The sequence below is a fragment of the Pundamilia nyererei genome, unplaced genomic scaffold (genome assembly GCF_000239375.1).
Source record: "Pundamilia nyererei isolate P.nyererei 1_Seehausen unplaced genomic scaffold, PunNye1.0 scaffold00081, whole genome shotgun sequence".
NCBI lineage: Eukaryota > Metazoa > Chordata > Actinopteri > Cichliformes > Cichlidae > Pundamilia > Pundamilia nyererei.
The window spans coordinates 1162987-1178257 of NW_005187482.1; the positions used below are offsets into that span (position 1 = coordinate 1162987).

General features: G+C 42.1%; 2 protein-coding genes across 3 annotated transcripts in view; one reads left to right on the forward strand and one right to left on the reverse strand.

Annotated features, from left to right (window-relative positions):
* The window catches only part of ntn1b (netrin 1b), a 48022-nt gene extending 46371 nt beyond the window's left edge, over positions 1 to 1651 (reverse strand). The window contains exons 1-2 of one of the 2 annotated variants that reach the window (XM_005738006.1): positions 1399 to 1651; positions 182 to 1229 (exon numbers count right to left, since the gene is read on the reverse strand). In XM_005738006.1, the coding sequence (XP_005738063.1) occupies positions 182 to 1196 (1015 nt within the window). In that variant the 5' untranslated portion in view covers positions 1197 to 1229; positions 1399 to 1651. Of the gene's footprint in view, positions 1 to 181; positions 1268 to 1398 lie in introns of both variants that reach the window. The other variant, XM_013912111.1, reaches the window with a different exon arrangement.
* A 3593-nt stretch (positions 1652 to 5244) lies between these two features.
* On the forward strand, positions 5245 to 15147 carry LOC102192717 (phosphoinositide 3-kinase regulatory subunit 5-like). The gene is made up of 18 exons (XM_005738007.1): positions 5245 to 5291; positions 6940 to 7054; positions 7565 to 7665; positions 7761 to 7829; positions 7940 to 8078; positions 8841 to 8910; positions 9052 to 9229; positions 9560 to 9731; positions 9824 to 9892; positions 9992 to 10782; positions 11737 to 11862; positions 12382 to 12513; positions 12621 to 12714; positions 12833 to 12909; positions 13008 to 13101; positions 13193 to 13272; positions 13364 to 13482; positions 14496 to 15147. Exons 2-18 carry the CDS (start codon positions 6946 to 6948, stop codon positions 14641 to 14643), a joined length of 2568 nt encoding a protein of 855 aa, XP_005738064.1. The 5' UTR covers positions 5245 to 5291; positions 6940 to 6945; the 3' UTR covers positions 14644 to 15147.
* The last annotated feature ends 124 nt before the right edge of the window (positions 15148 to 15271 follow it).

Below are 15271 nucleotides of genomic sequence, written 5' to 3' on the forward strand. Positions count from 1 at the left end.
TGTGTGTGTGTGTGTGTGTGTGTGTGTGTGTGTGTGTGTGTGTGTGTGTGTGTGTGTGTGTGTGTGTGTGTGTGTGTGTGTACAGCAGAAAACACTGATAACAACACTCATTACGATTATTTTGGCACTGATAAATGCTTAAATATTTCCAGAGTGAATTGGAAAACAGGGGATCCCTTACCGACACATTCGTTGGCTTCTCTAACCGTGGCGCGCTGCCAGGGTCGGTCGTAGTGGAAAGGTTTGCACCTGTCGCACTCCGGTCCCGCCGTGTTGTGTTTGCACTCGCAAACCAGATTCCCCTCTCTGTCCTTGACGCACTTTGAAGCGTGCCCGTTGCACTTGCACCGTCCTCCGACCTGCAGGTCCGACACTGCGTAAAAGTAGGAATCGCGGGCTAGCTCGGAGTCGTCCTCGTTCTCGTCTCCGAACGTGTGAAGCCGGCTGAAAATCACCTTGATGTCCGTGGCTGTCACCCAGTCCTGAAGCACCGGAGAGTTATCGAAGTCGTGTGCCGACGGTCTGCCGTCCAGCGTGCTGAAGGCTATGAGCCCACCTGTCAGCGGGTGCATGTCTGTGTGGGAGTCCGTGCAGATCGCCTCTTGCTCGTTCTGCTTCGTAATTGCTGCCCTGTTCTGCCGGTTGTACATCTTCTTGCACTGAGTGGAATAAAACTGAAAAGGTACCCACGATTTGCCATAGTCCATGGACTTGTAGATCGCCATGGACTCGGGTCTGGGCGAGCAGAACTGCAGGCTCACATAGGTGACCTCAAACTTTTTACCCAAGGACAAGGTGAGAGTGACGTTCTGCGGATACTGCACATAGTTTTCAGACTGCCAGCAGGTGAGGTTGTGAGGGTTGTTGAGGTCTGTCAAATAGGCAGGTGGATGGGACTTTTTGGGATCTCCGGAGTCGCACGTGTGACAGTCCCTACTCCTCTCCTCTCCTTTTTCGGTCACCACGCAGTAGCGGGCGGCCGGAGTGCCGCAGGTGCTGGACACGCGCACGTCCTTCCCAAAAGCAGAGTTGACAAAGTCGGGGATGCATCTCCGAGGATTCCCGTTCTCGTCATAGCACGGGTCCGGAGGGGAAGACTGTGCAGCAAACATGCTGAACCCGTATCCCCCAAAGACACATTTGGTAAGCGCAGAAACTGTCACCAAGGTGACCCAAACCTCCAAAATCCTTTGCATTGTAATCCGTGAGTCGTAGGGGGTGGGTTTGCGCTGAAATGCGACGAGGACAAGATAATCAGTTAGCAGCGCTGCAGTCAGGTATTAAGAAGAAAACAAGACAGCTATTAAACAATAAATAACGCTCACGACGAAATTAGAGAGTGGGTTAGGACGCAAACAAATGCATGAAAAGAAATAAATGTGTATAAAATATTCTTACAGGGCCAAGAAAACTCCACCTAGACCACTACCTCCAAATATACAGCTCAGCCTGAAAGTGCAGGAGAACTCCAAAGAATTTGGAGAAACAGCCTATCCGATTTAATCCGAAACTACTGCTATAGTTATACTTCCCCCCCTCTTTAAAAAACCCAGAATAAAACCAAGATATGGCAAATGCCCAGCTGGCTCTGACCCTCCTTCTGCCTCTGCCTGTCCACTCAGTCACACCTCTGCCCACCTCTATCTCCTTCTGTCCCATTCCCTCTCTGTTATAATAGAAAAAAGGGGGCTCCGCTCATTCAGTCAGGAGTCGGAGCTTTTTTTTTTTTGCTTTTTTCTTTTTTAATGTCTCGACGTCGTAGATGGAGCAGCGACATCGTCCGACATATTCCGTGAACTACAAGCTTAAAAAGCAAACTCGAAATGAAACTTAAGAGTCATGCAGTCATTTGATTTTTTCAGCTACCTCTCTCTCTTTAATCAACAGTGTATGTATGTGTTATTTAACTAAGATACAATAAAAAAAAACACGTCTAAGATACCATCAATGACCACCGTGGTTTCATCGCTGGTCTTTAAACCACATCCTTATCTTCACGCACAGGAAATCAGCTGCACGTTTGCAGCCCCAGTAAGCTGCAAGTAGCAAGACACAACCTTCCTTTTCATGTCGTTATTGTCTAATGTGCCAGCAAGGGAGTGATGCAACATTGCCTAACAGGCACACTGTACATTAAAAAAAAATCATCTGAAGTGTCGTCTCAATGAGATAATGAAATATTACATATAAACAGCTTAAAGCCATCTTTTTTTTTATCATAAGTTTTTTATCATAAGGTTAAAAAAAGTTAACTTTTGTTAACCTTGTCTTCAGTTTTAATTGGGATTGTTATTTTTGGATTCCATTTATTTTATTTATTTGAACAAGGTTGTAAAGTCAGATAAAGTAAGTGTTGTGAAAATATGAACGAGTACTTAGAATGTCTTGATACATGCTCAGTCATCCAGGTATAACGAAATCCTTTGAAGGGAAAGAGCATCTTTGAATCAAGGAGGGGGGCTAAGGATACGTCTTTCACCATCTTACAAAGCTGTGATTGGAGCCATTCCCCATCTCTCTGTAAATTGTACGCACCATGACAATTTAGATATTGAAAATGATCTCATGGCCCATCATTCCCCAGTTGGGGAAACCTCTGGTGTTGGAAACTGAAGGAGTCACACACAAGTGGATGAAATGGATTAGGGATAGGGACTATAAATATATATAGTATTATATATGTGTGTGTGTGTGTGTGTGTGTGTGTGTGTGTGTGTGTGTGTGTGTGTGTGTGTGTGTGTGTGTGTGTGTGTGTGTGTCTTTTTTTTTAACCATTGTTTATTTTTGGTAACTTGTAGATAAAAGTTTACTCTGATTAATGTTTTTAGAAATTGCTGGGTTGTTGATAGGAAAGGGGAAGCTGATAAATGTTTCAGAATTGCAACACTCTTTTGGGTGTTTACGTATGCTGTGATAATGTTAGGTAAAAGAGGAAACATCACAAAACAAAAGCAAATGTAGCACATTGAGCATCACTACTGATACACAAAGCAACAATAAGTTACACTCAGCAGTTTATTTCTTACATTGTGCTAATATTGCGTTGGACTACCTTTTGTCTTCAGAGCTGCCTTAATTCTTAACGGCAGAGACTGATAAAGGTCGTGGAAATATTTGCTAAAAGGGTTTGTTCTGTATTGACATGACAGCATCATGCAACTGCTGCAGATTTGCATGTGCATCATCTGTTAAAGCACATCCCAGTGGCGCTATATTGGATTGAGATCTGATGACTGTGGAGGAAAATTGTGCACCGTGAACTCACTGTCATGTCCAAGAAACCACTGATATAAGGTTCTTTATCCTGCTGGAAGCAGCCAGAGAAGATATGAACAATGTGGTCATAAGACAGTGGATAAGGTCAGCAACAATACTCAGGTGCTGTGGTTTTACATGACGCTCCGTTGGTACACAAAGTGTGCCAAGAAAATATTCCTCCCACCATTACACCACCTGGATGGATCCATGCTTTTATGTTGTTTACTCCAAATTCTGACCATACTATTTGAATATTACAGCAGTAAGAGACTCATCAAACCAGGCAGTGTTTTTTCAGTTGACTAATTTAGGTGAGTGCATGCAAACTGTAGCCTCAGTTTCATTTTCTTAGCTATTAGGAGTGGTGCCCAGCGTGGTCTTCTACCGCTGTATCCCGCTTCTCTTTGGGGAGCACTGGCAACCCCCTAAAATTTGCTGTCCACCCAGTGCCTCCCCTGACAAGACTGTCCTATGTTGGTAATACCTGTGTATTAAACATGAGTACAAGAGAGGAAGACACCCTACAATGAGTTGAAACATGAACTTGTTAACTTAAATAGGTTATTATGGATCTCAGAATCTTATTTGGTTTTCATATGAACCCACTTTCAGCGATATCAACTTTAATAGCAGGAAATTAACCAGGCACATAATTATTTTCTTCTTATTATGTTTTTTAAAAGGAAAAACAGATCAGTGACAACTTCAGCTCACCTCTCTTTGGTTTAAGCATCTAATGGGTTTACTGTATTTGCCTGAAACCGCCAAAGCTAATTGTGCATCTAGAAGGATTCAAAATCTACTTAACTGACATCCTACCTCACTTTATCTTCCCTTTATTCTACTCACACAATGCACTAGAGGGAACTAGAGTCCTGCACTCAGAGCACAGAGAAGATGCACACATCTAGTTCCCTCTGACACTCACTGAATTATACCATGTGAACAGGCATTTACCAGTAATGGCATAAATATGTTTCCTACTAAAGGGTTTTCTTACCAGAAAGAGTAGCTAACATCTCTTGGTGTCATCAGAAAACTGACTGATCCTTTCATTTACCAGAGACTGTTCAAACTGGCCATTCGCTGCCACTTACTACCTAAAACAGCTTTCCTAACTGCTGTATGTGCACTGCTTACACTCACATAGGCCATCCAAAGAGGCTTTGGCATGCTGTGGAGTCTGTGTTCAGAAATTTATATGAAATTTTTGTGATTGATTTCTCTATGTAAGGGACTAAGAACCCCAGTTTTTATCGCCTTGTCTCTGGGGACTGACACATTTGATCACAACAGTCTAGACGTTTATGGCACAATGTTGTGAACAACTTTAGTCAAATGAGGTCTGTCTTTAAAAAAAGACTCCTCCTACTGCTTCAGCACAATGTCTTGTGTAAACTACTTCAGCATAAAGACTCATCAAGTTCCTGTTTTGCAGCACATGCTCTCTTAGCTGTGCAGTTGGAGGGTCTATTTTTGAAAAGCACCAACACAGGAGGATGTGGTCTCTGTATTGTTTCCCTTCGTTGGCGTTTCTCAGTTGTGGTACATCTGGGATGATCTAGGACACAGATTACAGTGCTCACTGGTAAGATTTATCTCGCTTTGCTGGTTGTCTCTAATTTTATGCGCATTAAAAACATTTAAGCAGCAACTTGCATGTGCATCTCTGCTCATATCAGGCTGTCTGTAGCTCGTTTTAGAACGAGCATCTATCACCCAGCTTATAAGAGACCTAACTGCAAACTTTAATTCAACCTCTGCAGATTTCCTGTTCCTCTTCTTTTGTTGAAAGCTGTTGATGTAACCTGGCTGTCACGCCATAAAAATACATTTGATTGGCTTAAAGTGCAGCAATCCTATTGTGTCAAGTTCCCATCAAATAATGGTATTTTTTTTTTTTTTTTTGCATTGTGGCACGTCATGTTTACATGGCAGGCCTGAACAATATAGCCTGAAAGCATACAATGGATTAACACCTGCTTCCTCAGTGGACAATTGATGGACTTGCTCGCTGCTACGGGATATGCCAGGTAGCTGCTGCAAACAAATACTTCCAGCATATCCTTGTTGGTCATGTACTATGCCCAGATGTAGTTATTTCGTGCCCTGCAGCTTTAGATTTTAAGCTTGAACTACGACTACGAAGCCACAGCGTGACTAAAAGTCATTGTCTGTGTCAGTGACTTGTTTCATGTTCCGCTTTAATTCCTGTTTTTCTGTATCCTCTGTTATGGTCGTTCCCAAGTAGAGGATGTGTTTGTGTGTGTCTTCATGTACACAAACACATTACACAAAGTTTGAAATCCTTACCTATAACAAATACCGTAGGCAGCTGAAAGTAAGGGATATGTGGCTGAAACATCTCATTAGACTGGTGATGTTGGTGAAAGGTTAGCTGAGTTCATCTGACCATGGAAGCAAGCCCCTTAAAAAAATAAAAGTTCGGCGTCACCACTATGTTGCAATACTGTGAACGCTCTGCATGTCTACCCATGTCTAAAGAGAGTAGTTCCATTTTTCTTTTAAAATTTCAACTGGACTCTTTATCCACATTTCAAGCTACATATTTTTGATTGTTGCTGAACTCTTTGGATAATTTGCTATTCAAAATAATGCCTACATATTTTACACTGGGCCTGCTGTCTAAAACAAGCTGTTGTTAATCTTCTTCCCCTTCCTTTAAGCTAATTGTCTTCTCATTGACTGCCTCTGGTAAACAAGTTTGGACAGCAGGTGGGCGGGGCTGTTGCGCCTGAGATAACCATATAAGGGATATCCTATCTCAGTGGCATCATATGAAGCTGAGACAAGAAAAAAATGCTGGAAAACACATGTTTGGAGCAGTCTGAAGCCTTGAAACGTTTTGCTCACATTATTTCATTAGGCATGCTTAATATGAGCATCGACAATATATATATAAATGACACAAGAGGTTCCCTTTAATTTACACTGTGTGCCTCAGAGAGGCCTTTTCCCGTTTTGATTGGTTGAGATTAGCCCATTTTTCCAGTTACAGCTTCCTTAGAAAAAGTACCAGGGGAAATATTCCTTCTCATCCATGTCAAAGGGTGTGATCTGAGTTTAAGTAAATACTGCAGCAAACCATGTCTCAGGGGAATCTGCTCATGCTGCTACCTACTTCACTGTGCGCTTTTTATTGCAGCTAAATGTGTGAATGCCCAAACCACAGGTGCATGTAAGTGAATTCCAGCAATTCTTTTTTCCTGTGCGACCATGTTTACTTCAAAGTCACACATTTGCTTGATTTAGGACTAAAGAGGCTCAAATAGGAAGTTGTCCGTTTGTAAGTCATTTCCAACTTGCTTGTGAGTCACATGAATGTGGTGTCACCAGCTGATTTTAAGAATGAAAAAGTAGAAGTTGTTGAGCTGTTTTCCACCAGCTCATCTCCGGTCCACTCCCCCAGTCTGTGACTCACTGGCATTACTAGGAAGTGCCAGTCTGCTGTGTTTTTTTACCCTGCTGTGGACACTGGTTGGACACTTGCTGTTTGCTTGTGAGAGCAAGTGTTGGTCTGGAAAGGGATAAACAATGATTGTAAAGTGTGGCCAGCACCATCAGTGGGAAGTCTGAGTGACTGAAGAGACCAGAGACCAAAAGAGACCAAAGCATCAAAGGGAGTAATTTAGCTTTTTTTCTATTTGTCTGCCTCAGTAGAAGACGATGCAGACGCTGGATCAGAGCTCGTGCACCGAGGATCGAATCCAGCATGTCCTCGAGCGCTGCCTCAGTCACCTGGGTGTCGACACTCCTGACACACAGCTCTGGAAAGGTAGGATTCAAAAGCAAAGCTGCTTTTAATGGTAACACCCCAGAAAATGATATCATCAGCCTAACAAACCACTATGAGGGGCGGGGGAAGACATGTTAAGACTACTGGTGGGAAAACTGTAAAATTATTTAAAATAATATTATTTAAAATATTATTTAAAATATTAAATAATAGCCTTTTAAATGGCCTTTTCCAAATAATAATAATGTAATAAGACTTATACCCTCAATGAACTGGGAGCTGTAAGAGAAAAATGGGAATTGAAAGTGGTGACACACAGAATGAGCAAGTATCCGGTTATGCAAGATCCTTTTTTAAAATTTCTAACTAAAAACCCTTCATTGAAAAACAGGCAGCAAGTGAAAGTGGCGTCATCGTTTTCAAGCATCTTTCTAACTATAAGCCGAGTACCTGAACAGTCTGTTTACTGGTTGCCATCAGACTGAAACCTAAAAGGAGAAATACGCAGCTCAGTTCAGGTTTTTTAAAATTTCTCTCTGCCCTGACTAGCCGGACTGTGCATCAATCGCTGGTCTTTGGAGGAACTTGTGAAGAGAGATCCCCACAACTTCCTCATCCTTCTACAGCAAATACTGAGGAAAACAAAGGAGGTGAAAAGCCGAAACACCAACATCAATTTCTGCGCTGTTTATTGCTATAGGAGGAAAGGCAGTGGTTTCAATTCAAGTTTTTTCTTCCTCTACAGGTGCTGGAGCAGTGTCAGTATGAGCTGGTGGTGCCGCTCTCGCTCTTGTTCTCTTCCACCCTCCTGAGAGTGAGTTATTATTTACTGATCAGGACAGAAATGAGAAGGAATCCTCCCATTATCAGCTGCACAGTAAAAACATTTGTGGAACTTACATTAACACTTACTCACTCTTGCAGGCTCCTTACTTGCCAGCAAACAGTGGCGTGCTGCAGGACGCCAACCTGTTGTTCCATGGTTTCCTGTCCTGGCCCGAGCCCTGCAGTTCTGCTGCTAAACGTCTGCTTAATGTCATCCAGCAGGAGCTCCGAGCACCAGGTTGCAATGAAACTAATATGCACAGCAGTAAAATATGAAAGACATAACAATAGATACCACCAGTAGTTACTACTAGCTAAGTGTTTATACAATAATAGTGAGCGTCATTGGCAGCAAAGCCAGTTTAATAGAAACAAAAAGAAGAAGGTTGTATCCTTTAATCAGAGAAGGAGGAAGAAAACTGAGTTCAAAACAAAGCAGCTAACAGATAGTTTAGAGTTAACTCAAAGCTACTTCTCAGTTTAATGTTAATCAGACTTGGTTAATCAGGTAATCAGACTTGTCCAAACAATCCTAAATGGTGGTTAATTCTGTTGGTAAATGTGGAAACTTCCACCAGTAGAATTAAGTGCCATCTAATATGAATCCACTTAGTGACTGACTGCTGTTGACACTTGTTATGTATTTAGTAAAATCAGTTTATAGTTTTGTGGTACTACTTTCTGTGTAAAGTAGAGAACACCAAGTGTGGTGTATGTGCGCATTGATATGCCTGTGCCTTTCCTCAAAATGGTTATTAAAGTAAGCTACTAACAACCAAAAAGGCATTGTTACTTTACCAGTTAAGTTATAAGAGAGAATATAACAACACTGAAGGTCTAATAGAGCTCATTTGGTGTTGACACATGAAAATATAGAAACCACTGGTTTGGTTAATTACCATGTGACCACATGGAGGCAGTGTCTCCCTGACAAAGCCACCTCATGCATTCATACTTGTAGATCCATGTATTTGACCTTTCTCCTATTTGTTTGCTGTAGGTATTTCATTTCAAAGACTGGTAAGGACGGAGCAGGGTATTTCCCATGAGATTCACGGCTCTAAAACCATGTAAGTCCACGAAAAATGTAATGATTACAGAATGTGAGTGAAAATATTAAAAAAAAGATCTGTTAAATGAGTTAAACATTGCTGCTATTTCTGTGCGCACTAAACATTTGCGTGTGTGTTTGTGGGCGTTAATGTATGCAGCACGGTACTGCTGGTGAGTCCAGATGATGATGTTCCTACAGAGGTGCAGTCTGTCTCCGAGCAGCTGAGTGCCTCCCAGCATTGCAGCAGAGACGTCACCATCACTCTGATCCTGCACAGCTTTCAGGCAGCTCTGGGCACCAAACATGACCTACAGGAGCTCCACAAAGCCCTGCAGGTGACTCCTCACTGACTGTTTTGGTAACACTTTCTAATGTGACTATACTTTTCAATTGCATATTACTTAAAATCACTTACTTAAATTTGCCTACGGTATAATTATTTCTTTGCTTCCTGTGAAAATCTGACTTGCCTCCCCCTTATTCTAGCACACCGCACCTTTATTTGTAGGTAAATATTATTATATATTATATGTAATTTTACTGTATTACAGGAGAACTACATCCCTAGTTGCAAGCTGTAAATATCTAAAGGTTTTTCAAAATTTTTTCCCCTTAAAGTTTTTTCTTTGTTTGTTTTTTTCCTTAATGTTTAATGTTTCTTTCAGAGTAAGCAGCCTGAGGAGCTGGACCAGATTCTGCAGTCACTGACGGAAAGCATGGAGATGGCAGCCTCTGCAGCAGATCTTGGATCAGCGAGAGAGGGAATACTCCAAAGAATGGAGAGGCTCAAAGAAAGCCTTGCTATACCTGCTCGTGCCGATGAAGGCACAGACATGGGTAGGTCAGGGAATAACATGAAATAACATGAAAGCACTATATATGAAAATGGCGCTGTTCACTTTAATCTCAGTATTTCCTCTTCTCATCAGCAGCTGTTGACATTTTCACGCTGCCCTTCCCCAAATGCCACAAATGCTACTGGGAAAATGATAACTTTGGTAACAAGCTCAGTTTAAACAGATTTATGACTAAAGCTTCCTTTAACTGAGCTACAGGGTAATCTGCTAACGCTAATCCTGCTCTTTGCATCACTGCAGATGTTCTGAAACACATTCTTGGAGCTCAGAATGACATGGATTCGTCAGACTGTTTCCTTAAAACCGGACTTGACGATGATGACAATAACGACACCAGCTTTGATGAGGAAGACGAACCGGAAGGAAACAAAGATGAGTTTCAAAGTCATCGCATCTCCACCGCGTCCTCGTCCTCCAGGGACTCCGGCTATTCTCTGTCTTCCAGCTGGTCTGTGCCGTCTGGCTCATCGGGTGTGGAATCGGGCGAGGAGACAACACAGGAGGACATAGAGGAAAGACCAGACAGCCAGCCCAAACCTAGAAAGAAACCAAAGAAGAAGTCTAGATCCCTCCTAGGCTTCTCTTTGCTTTTCAAGCCCTCTCGCAGTCCTAGGGTTTGCCGCCGTGTCCAGAGCATGGCCTACCACAAAGACTTTGAAAGAACTCAGTCACACCTCAAACCCTCCAAAGTTCATCCCCTTCATGAGTCCCCTGCTCCCTTGGATCCTCTTTCCCCTCAAAAGCATTTGTGCGTCCGCAGGAGACCAATCCTGAGTTGCAACGAGGAGGATCTGGTAGAAGCACCTACCCTCGTCAAGGTGGTGGTGTTTGGAGGTGACAGAGAGGCTGGAAGGCTGGCCAGAGCCTACAGCGACCTGCATCAGAAAGAGAGCAAATATCCCCAGCTCACCAAGGTGTGCAAGCTGCAGTTTTACTTTGTTCCCACCAAAAGACAAAGTGGAAGTCCGGGAGGAGGGCACACACCAACTGAGGAGCGGATAGTAGGTTTAACCAAAACCACTACCTCTGTGGTGAGAACATCTGCCACCTCTGCATCTCAGTTTATCCCGTCTTTTATCTCCATATGTTCATAGATAGGATGGGACAACTTTTAAAGAATAATCCTTAAAACAACTTTTAATTTCATTGATCAGCTATGAATGAGTACTTTATGTGCCCGGCTCCAAAAAAAACATCTTTTCATTGTTCATAATAAATTCGCTTTCTCTCCAGGACTTAGACGTCAAATATATAGACTGTACATTAAAGATGGATGTAGCCAGCAAATTTATTTTAGTTTTGTTTCGATACCTTTATCTGAGCGTTTTGCCTGCTTGCTGTTTGTTCAACTTTACAAAACCAACTTGATAAGAACTTCATAGCAACACTTCAAATCATCATACAATCAGCTTCTCTCTAAATAGATTCATATCAAAATTGATACTGCGTTGCGTTAAATAAAACTTCAACAAATGATATTTTGACATCATTAATGAAGGGAGGCGAGAAGTCACTTTCTCATAGATTTCTTAAAAGTCTGGAAGAGAGGAGTCGCCCCCTGCTGGTAATTAGAACAATTTCATCAGACTGTTCCTTTATGAGTGGTTGACACTATTTCTGATCATTACCCAAAGCACTGGCTGCTGAGTTCGCATTAATCTGATTTTGTAGACATTTTTTTAACAACCTGCCATTTCTGAAGTTTTCTCGTTATAAACTTAAAACTGGTATATACACTCAATGGCCAGTTTATTAGGTGCACCTTGCTAGTACTGTGTTTACAGCCACTACTTTTAGAGATTTTGGTCCATATTGACTTGATAGCATCAAACAGTTGCTGCAGATTTGTCGGCTGCACAACACACCGGGTAGCATTAAGCACTGAGTACTGTAAAATAACAGCCATGTTTTTATGGCTGTGCAAACGGTTTGGATAATAAAATGTCATTAATATAATTGAACAGACAACCTTACTTTTCATACAGGACTCAAATGGCCTTGCAGTGGACGACTGGACGACAGATATAGCTCACATGTTGGGTATAATGGATCCCTGGTATGAGCGAAATGTCCTCAGTCTGCTCAGCTTGTCCTCTGACGTGCTCTCTCAGGTATATTTTACTCAGTCACCATCACCTCTCAGTGTTTCATACGGCACACAGTAGAAGTCTATAAAAGTCGCTGATGTTTTTCCAATCACTATCCTTAAGTGATGAAGTTGAATTACAGGGAATAAAGAATCCAGTGTCCTTGTTTTAATTTTTCTTACAGCAAACGAGCACTAAAAGTAAGCTAGGCCTCATTTTGGACACATCCTTTGAGGTCTTGTGAGACACTTGCTATATGAAAGGAGCAATGAAATGGCTGGAGATCATAGTGATGATCATAGTAAATCTCTCAGTTTTTCCATGTGTGGAGGACTTTTTGGAGATCTGAAAACACCTCATGAGCTGAATCAGTTTTGTGGGGACTTTTCAGTGTTTCAGAAGTTCATCCTAAAAATAGCGACCTTTTCAGTTCTCCTTATACCAGGGGCGAGTTGGGCAAAACTATTTTAATGAGCATACTTAATTTATGCGCATGCTGCCAACATAACAACATAGTTTGTTTTGTTTTTTTAAATGACTCAGGCGGCCTCTAAGGATGACAGCGTATCGCACAGCAACGGTGGTACGGAGCAGCTGCCACTGCTGGCTGATTTGGTGCTTTATTACTGCAGACATGCAGACCAGCCTGTTCTGGTGCAGCTTTACCAGGTTGAGGTCAGAGCAGATTCATGCGCACACACACACACACACACACGCAGACAGACACATACACAGGCATGCACAGGACACAATAACCATGAATACTTCCTTCCTCTGCACAGCTCACCCTGGTTGGAGGAGAGAGGAGAAGGGAAGTATTTATTCAGTCTCTGGAGCTCGGACACACGGCTGGAACCAGAGCTGTGAAGGCCATGGGTGAGTCACACTCTGAAATCAGTCTGTGATGTCTGCAATCAGACAGCAGCGACACCATTCAGGCAAACACACACTTTTGCACATGTGCGTCTAATTTTGCCTTGTGTTCTTTCTGAAGGTGCTGCCAGCAAAAGGTTTGGCATTGATGAGGAACGAGAGGCTGTCCCTCTAACACTAAGCCTTGCATACAACAAGGTATTGTTCCCACACACTCGTTTCCTGCAACACAAGCAATAAGATGATGTTTAAATTCACAGCCTGGCGTATTTCCTTAATCTGTGACTCGGCAACAGGTGGCAATCAGTGGGAGGAGCCAGTGGATCAATAAAGAAATCATGTGCACATCGATTAATCTTCACAAACAGTGGAGGACACCTCAGCAGCTCGGTGCGTGTGATTCCCACTTCTTCTTTTGTTTTTTTCTTTGTCTTGCCTATGCTTTGTTGTAAGTTAAGCTATTCAAATATTGCCTGTGCAGATTCAGCAGAGAGCCTGCAGCTCACAATGACTGAAGTCCTAAAGAGGCAGTGCTCCAAGTCCAAAAAGGGCTACAAACAGGTGAGGGTGATATTAAATGTGATGACGTGCTCACTCTCCCTTTGAAACAAAACCCCCCTTCCCTTCCTCACACTTCTTCTCCCTCCGGCAGCACATCTCAGTCTCAGAAGTGAAGGTGGACAAGATGCAGGTGAACGGGAGAGATCCCGGGACGACGTTTGCTGTGTGTTTGGATCAGGATGAGAAGAAGTTTATTCAAAGTGTCACCAGGTATAAAACGAAGCATCACCTCTGACTTTGGTGGCAGAAAGAATTCCTCCTGCATTTTAAAGCCTTGGAAAATAAATACACTCTGATGCGTGACTTACATGAAAGAATAAATGCAATGTGTTAAAATTACACTGTTACAAGCAAAAGATGTGGACAGATGTTGAGCTGCTGATCTTTCATATTTATAACTTGAAAAACATATAAGCTCAGTCTTTCATTTGCCCTCTTTCTTGGGACCCCTACACAAAGAAAACACTCTCACCAAACTTCAAAATACTTTAACTTCTAATAATGTCTTGGAGCATAAATTGATAACAAAAAATAAATTTAGTAATTTTATCCAGACTTCCACAAAAACCTTAGATAAAAAGCCCAAAGCTGGTGGATTTATTACAGTTTCTTTATGACCTTTCTTTTCTGCTAACAAAATATGAAAAATTCCCAAGACCCACTTCAAGCAACAGGACCAATTGGCTCATTTTTAAAGCATTTTCCAGACCTGCTTCTTCTTCTTCATAAAGAAGGACACCAGATGAGCTGCTGCACTTTTGTATTTGTGCATTACTGTAGCATTAACAACAAAACCTTTAAGGTTTTAGCCCCAATTATGAAGCACAATAAATCAGCAGCATTTAATATACTTGATTTAAATATCAACTGAACAAAGCTGAACCAAAGTGTGCTGTATATGTTATCTTGTGTTGTTGTCAGTGCCTATATACTATTTATACGCTGTCCTTATGTATATGCTGTATATACAGTAATTAGTTCACTGTCCCTGATTTATTCCATAATTTATTCCAACGTCTTTGCACTCAGCACCATTGCACAGCTACATACAGATATGCCACACATGCTGTTATTTTCTGTTTTATGTAATCTGTTAAATGCATTGAGAGAAAATGATGGGGATGGGGAGCAAATTTCTTTCTTGTGCCTCCTTTTTCTCCGAATGTGAATCCCAACCTCAGCGTCTCCGAGTCTAATGCAGTGTTGTTCTGTCTCGCCCGCAGGTGTGAGGTGTCTCTGTGCTGTAAGCCGGGAAGCGGTTTGGACTGGAGGACCTACCAACCGCTGCTGGGCCAAGTTCAGCCTCTGCACCCATCCTACTGCTCTATGCTCTGCCTCCCCATCACCTCTTTCTCGTCCTCGTATCCATGACCAGCTCGGTGCCGCACTGAAGAAGAAGAAAGCTGTGGGATTCTTTCTAATGCTGGGATGTTTGAGGACAGAGACACTGTACAGCTGGTGAAAAATAAACAGACTGACAAAGAGTGACATTTTTTCATGCGTGCGCCACAATTGAGATTAAGGTGTGCCGCCTTGTTGTTAAGGAAGTGTACGCATCTTTTTCTTCTGACACACTGGCACGCTCACTGCATACTGAGGAATGTGGGTGTACTTGTCGGTGTGTTGGGGGATTTTACAGGTTCTTGTCTTACCGGCACTGTTTGTGTAGGGGTGGGTTAAAATCTGCTGTGGGTGATTTGAAAACTGATTACTTGAGTACTAATGTGTACATTTTCAAGTCAATAATGTTGTGTAATAAACTAAGTTATTTATTCTCATGTGTTGTTGGTTTTTTAAACCTTCATGAGCATTTGCATTTCATTTTGTTTTTGTAGCTCATCCAACTGAAATAAAGACTACACTCATCTGTTTGGATAGTGACGTTTTGTTTCAGAATTTTATTTCCTCCAATAAGTTAATCACACCCTGCCGAGCATGCTTAAAATAGCAATGTGATGATCATCATGGCATTATGTCAGTAACAGGAAGCAGCAGGGAA

Excerpts from the sequence above, each read along its gene's own strand:
- LOC102192717 (XM_005738007.1), top strand. The coding sequence starts at position 6,946 with ATGCAGACGCTGGATCAGAGCTCGTGCACCGAGGATCGAATCCAGCAT. Across the intron at positions 12,514-12,620 it reads TGCAGCTTTACCAGGTTGAG|CTCACCCTGGTTGGAGGAGA; the intron begins GTCAGAGCAGAT and ends TCCTCTGCACAG. Across the intron at positions 13,102-13,192 it reads GAGGACACCTCAGCAGCTCG|ATTCAGCAGAGAGCCTGCAG; the intron begins GTGCGTGTGATT and ends TTGCCTGTGCAG.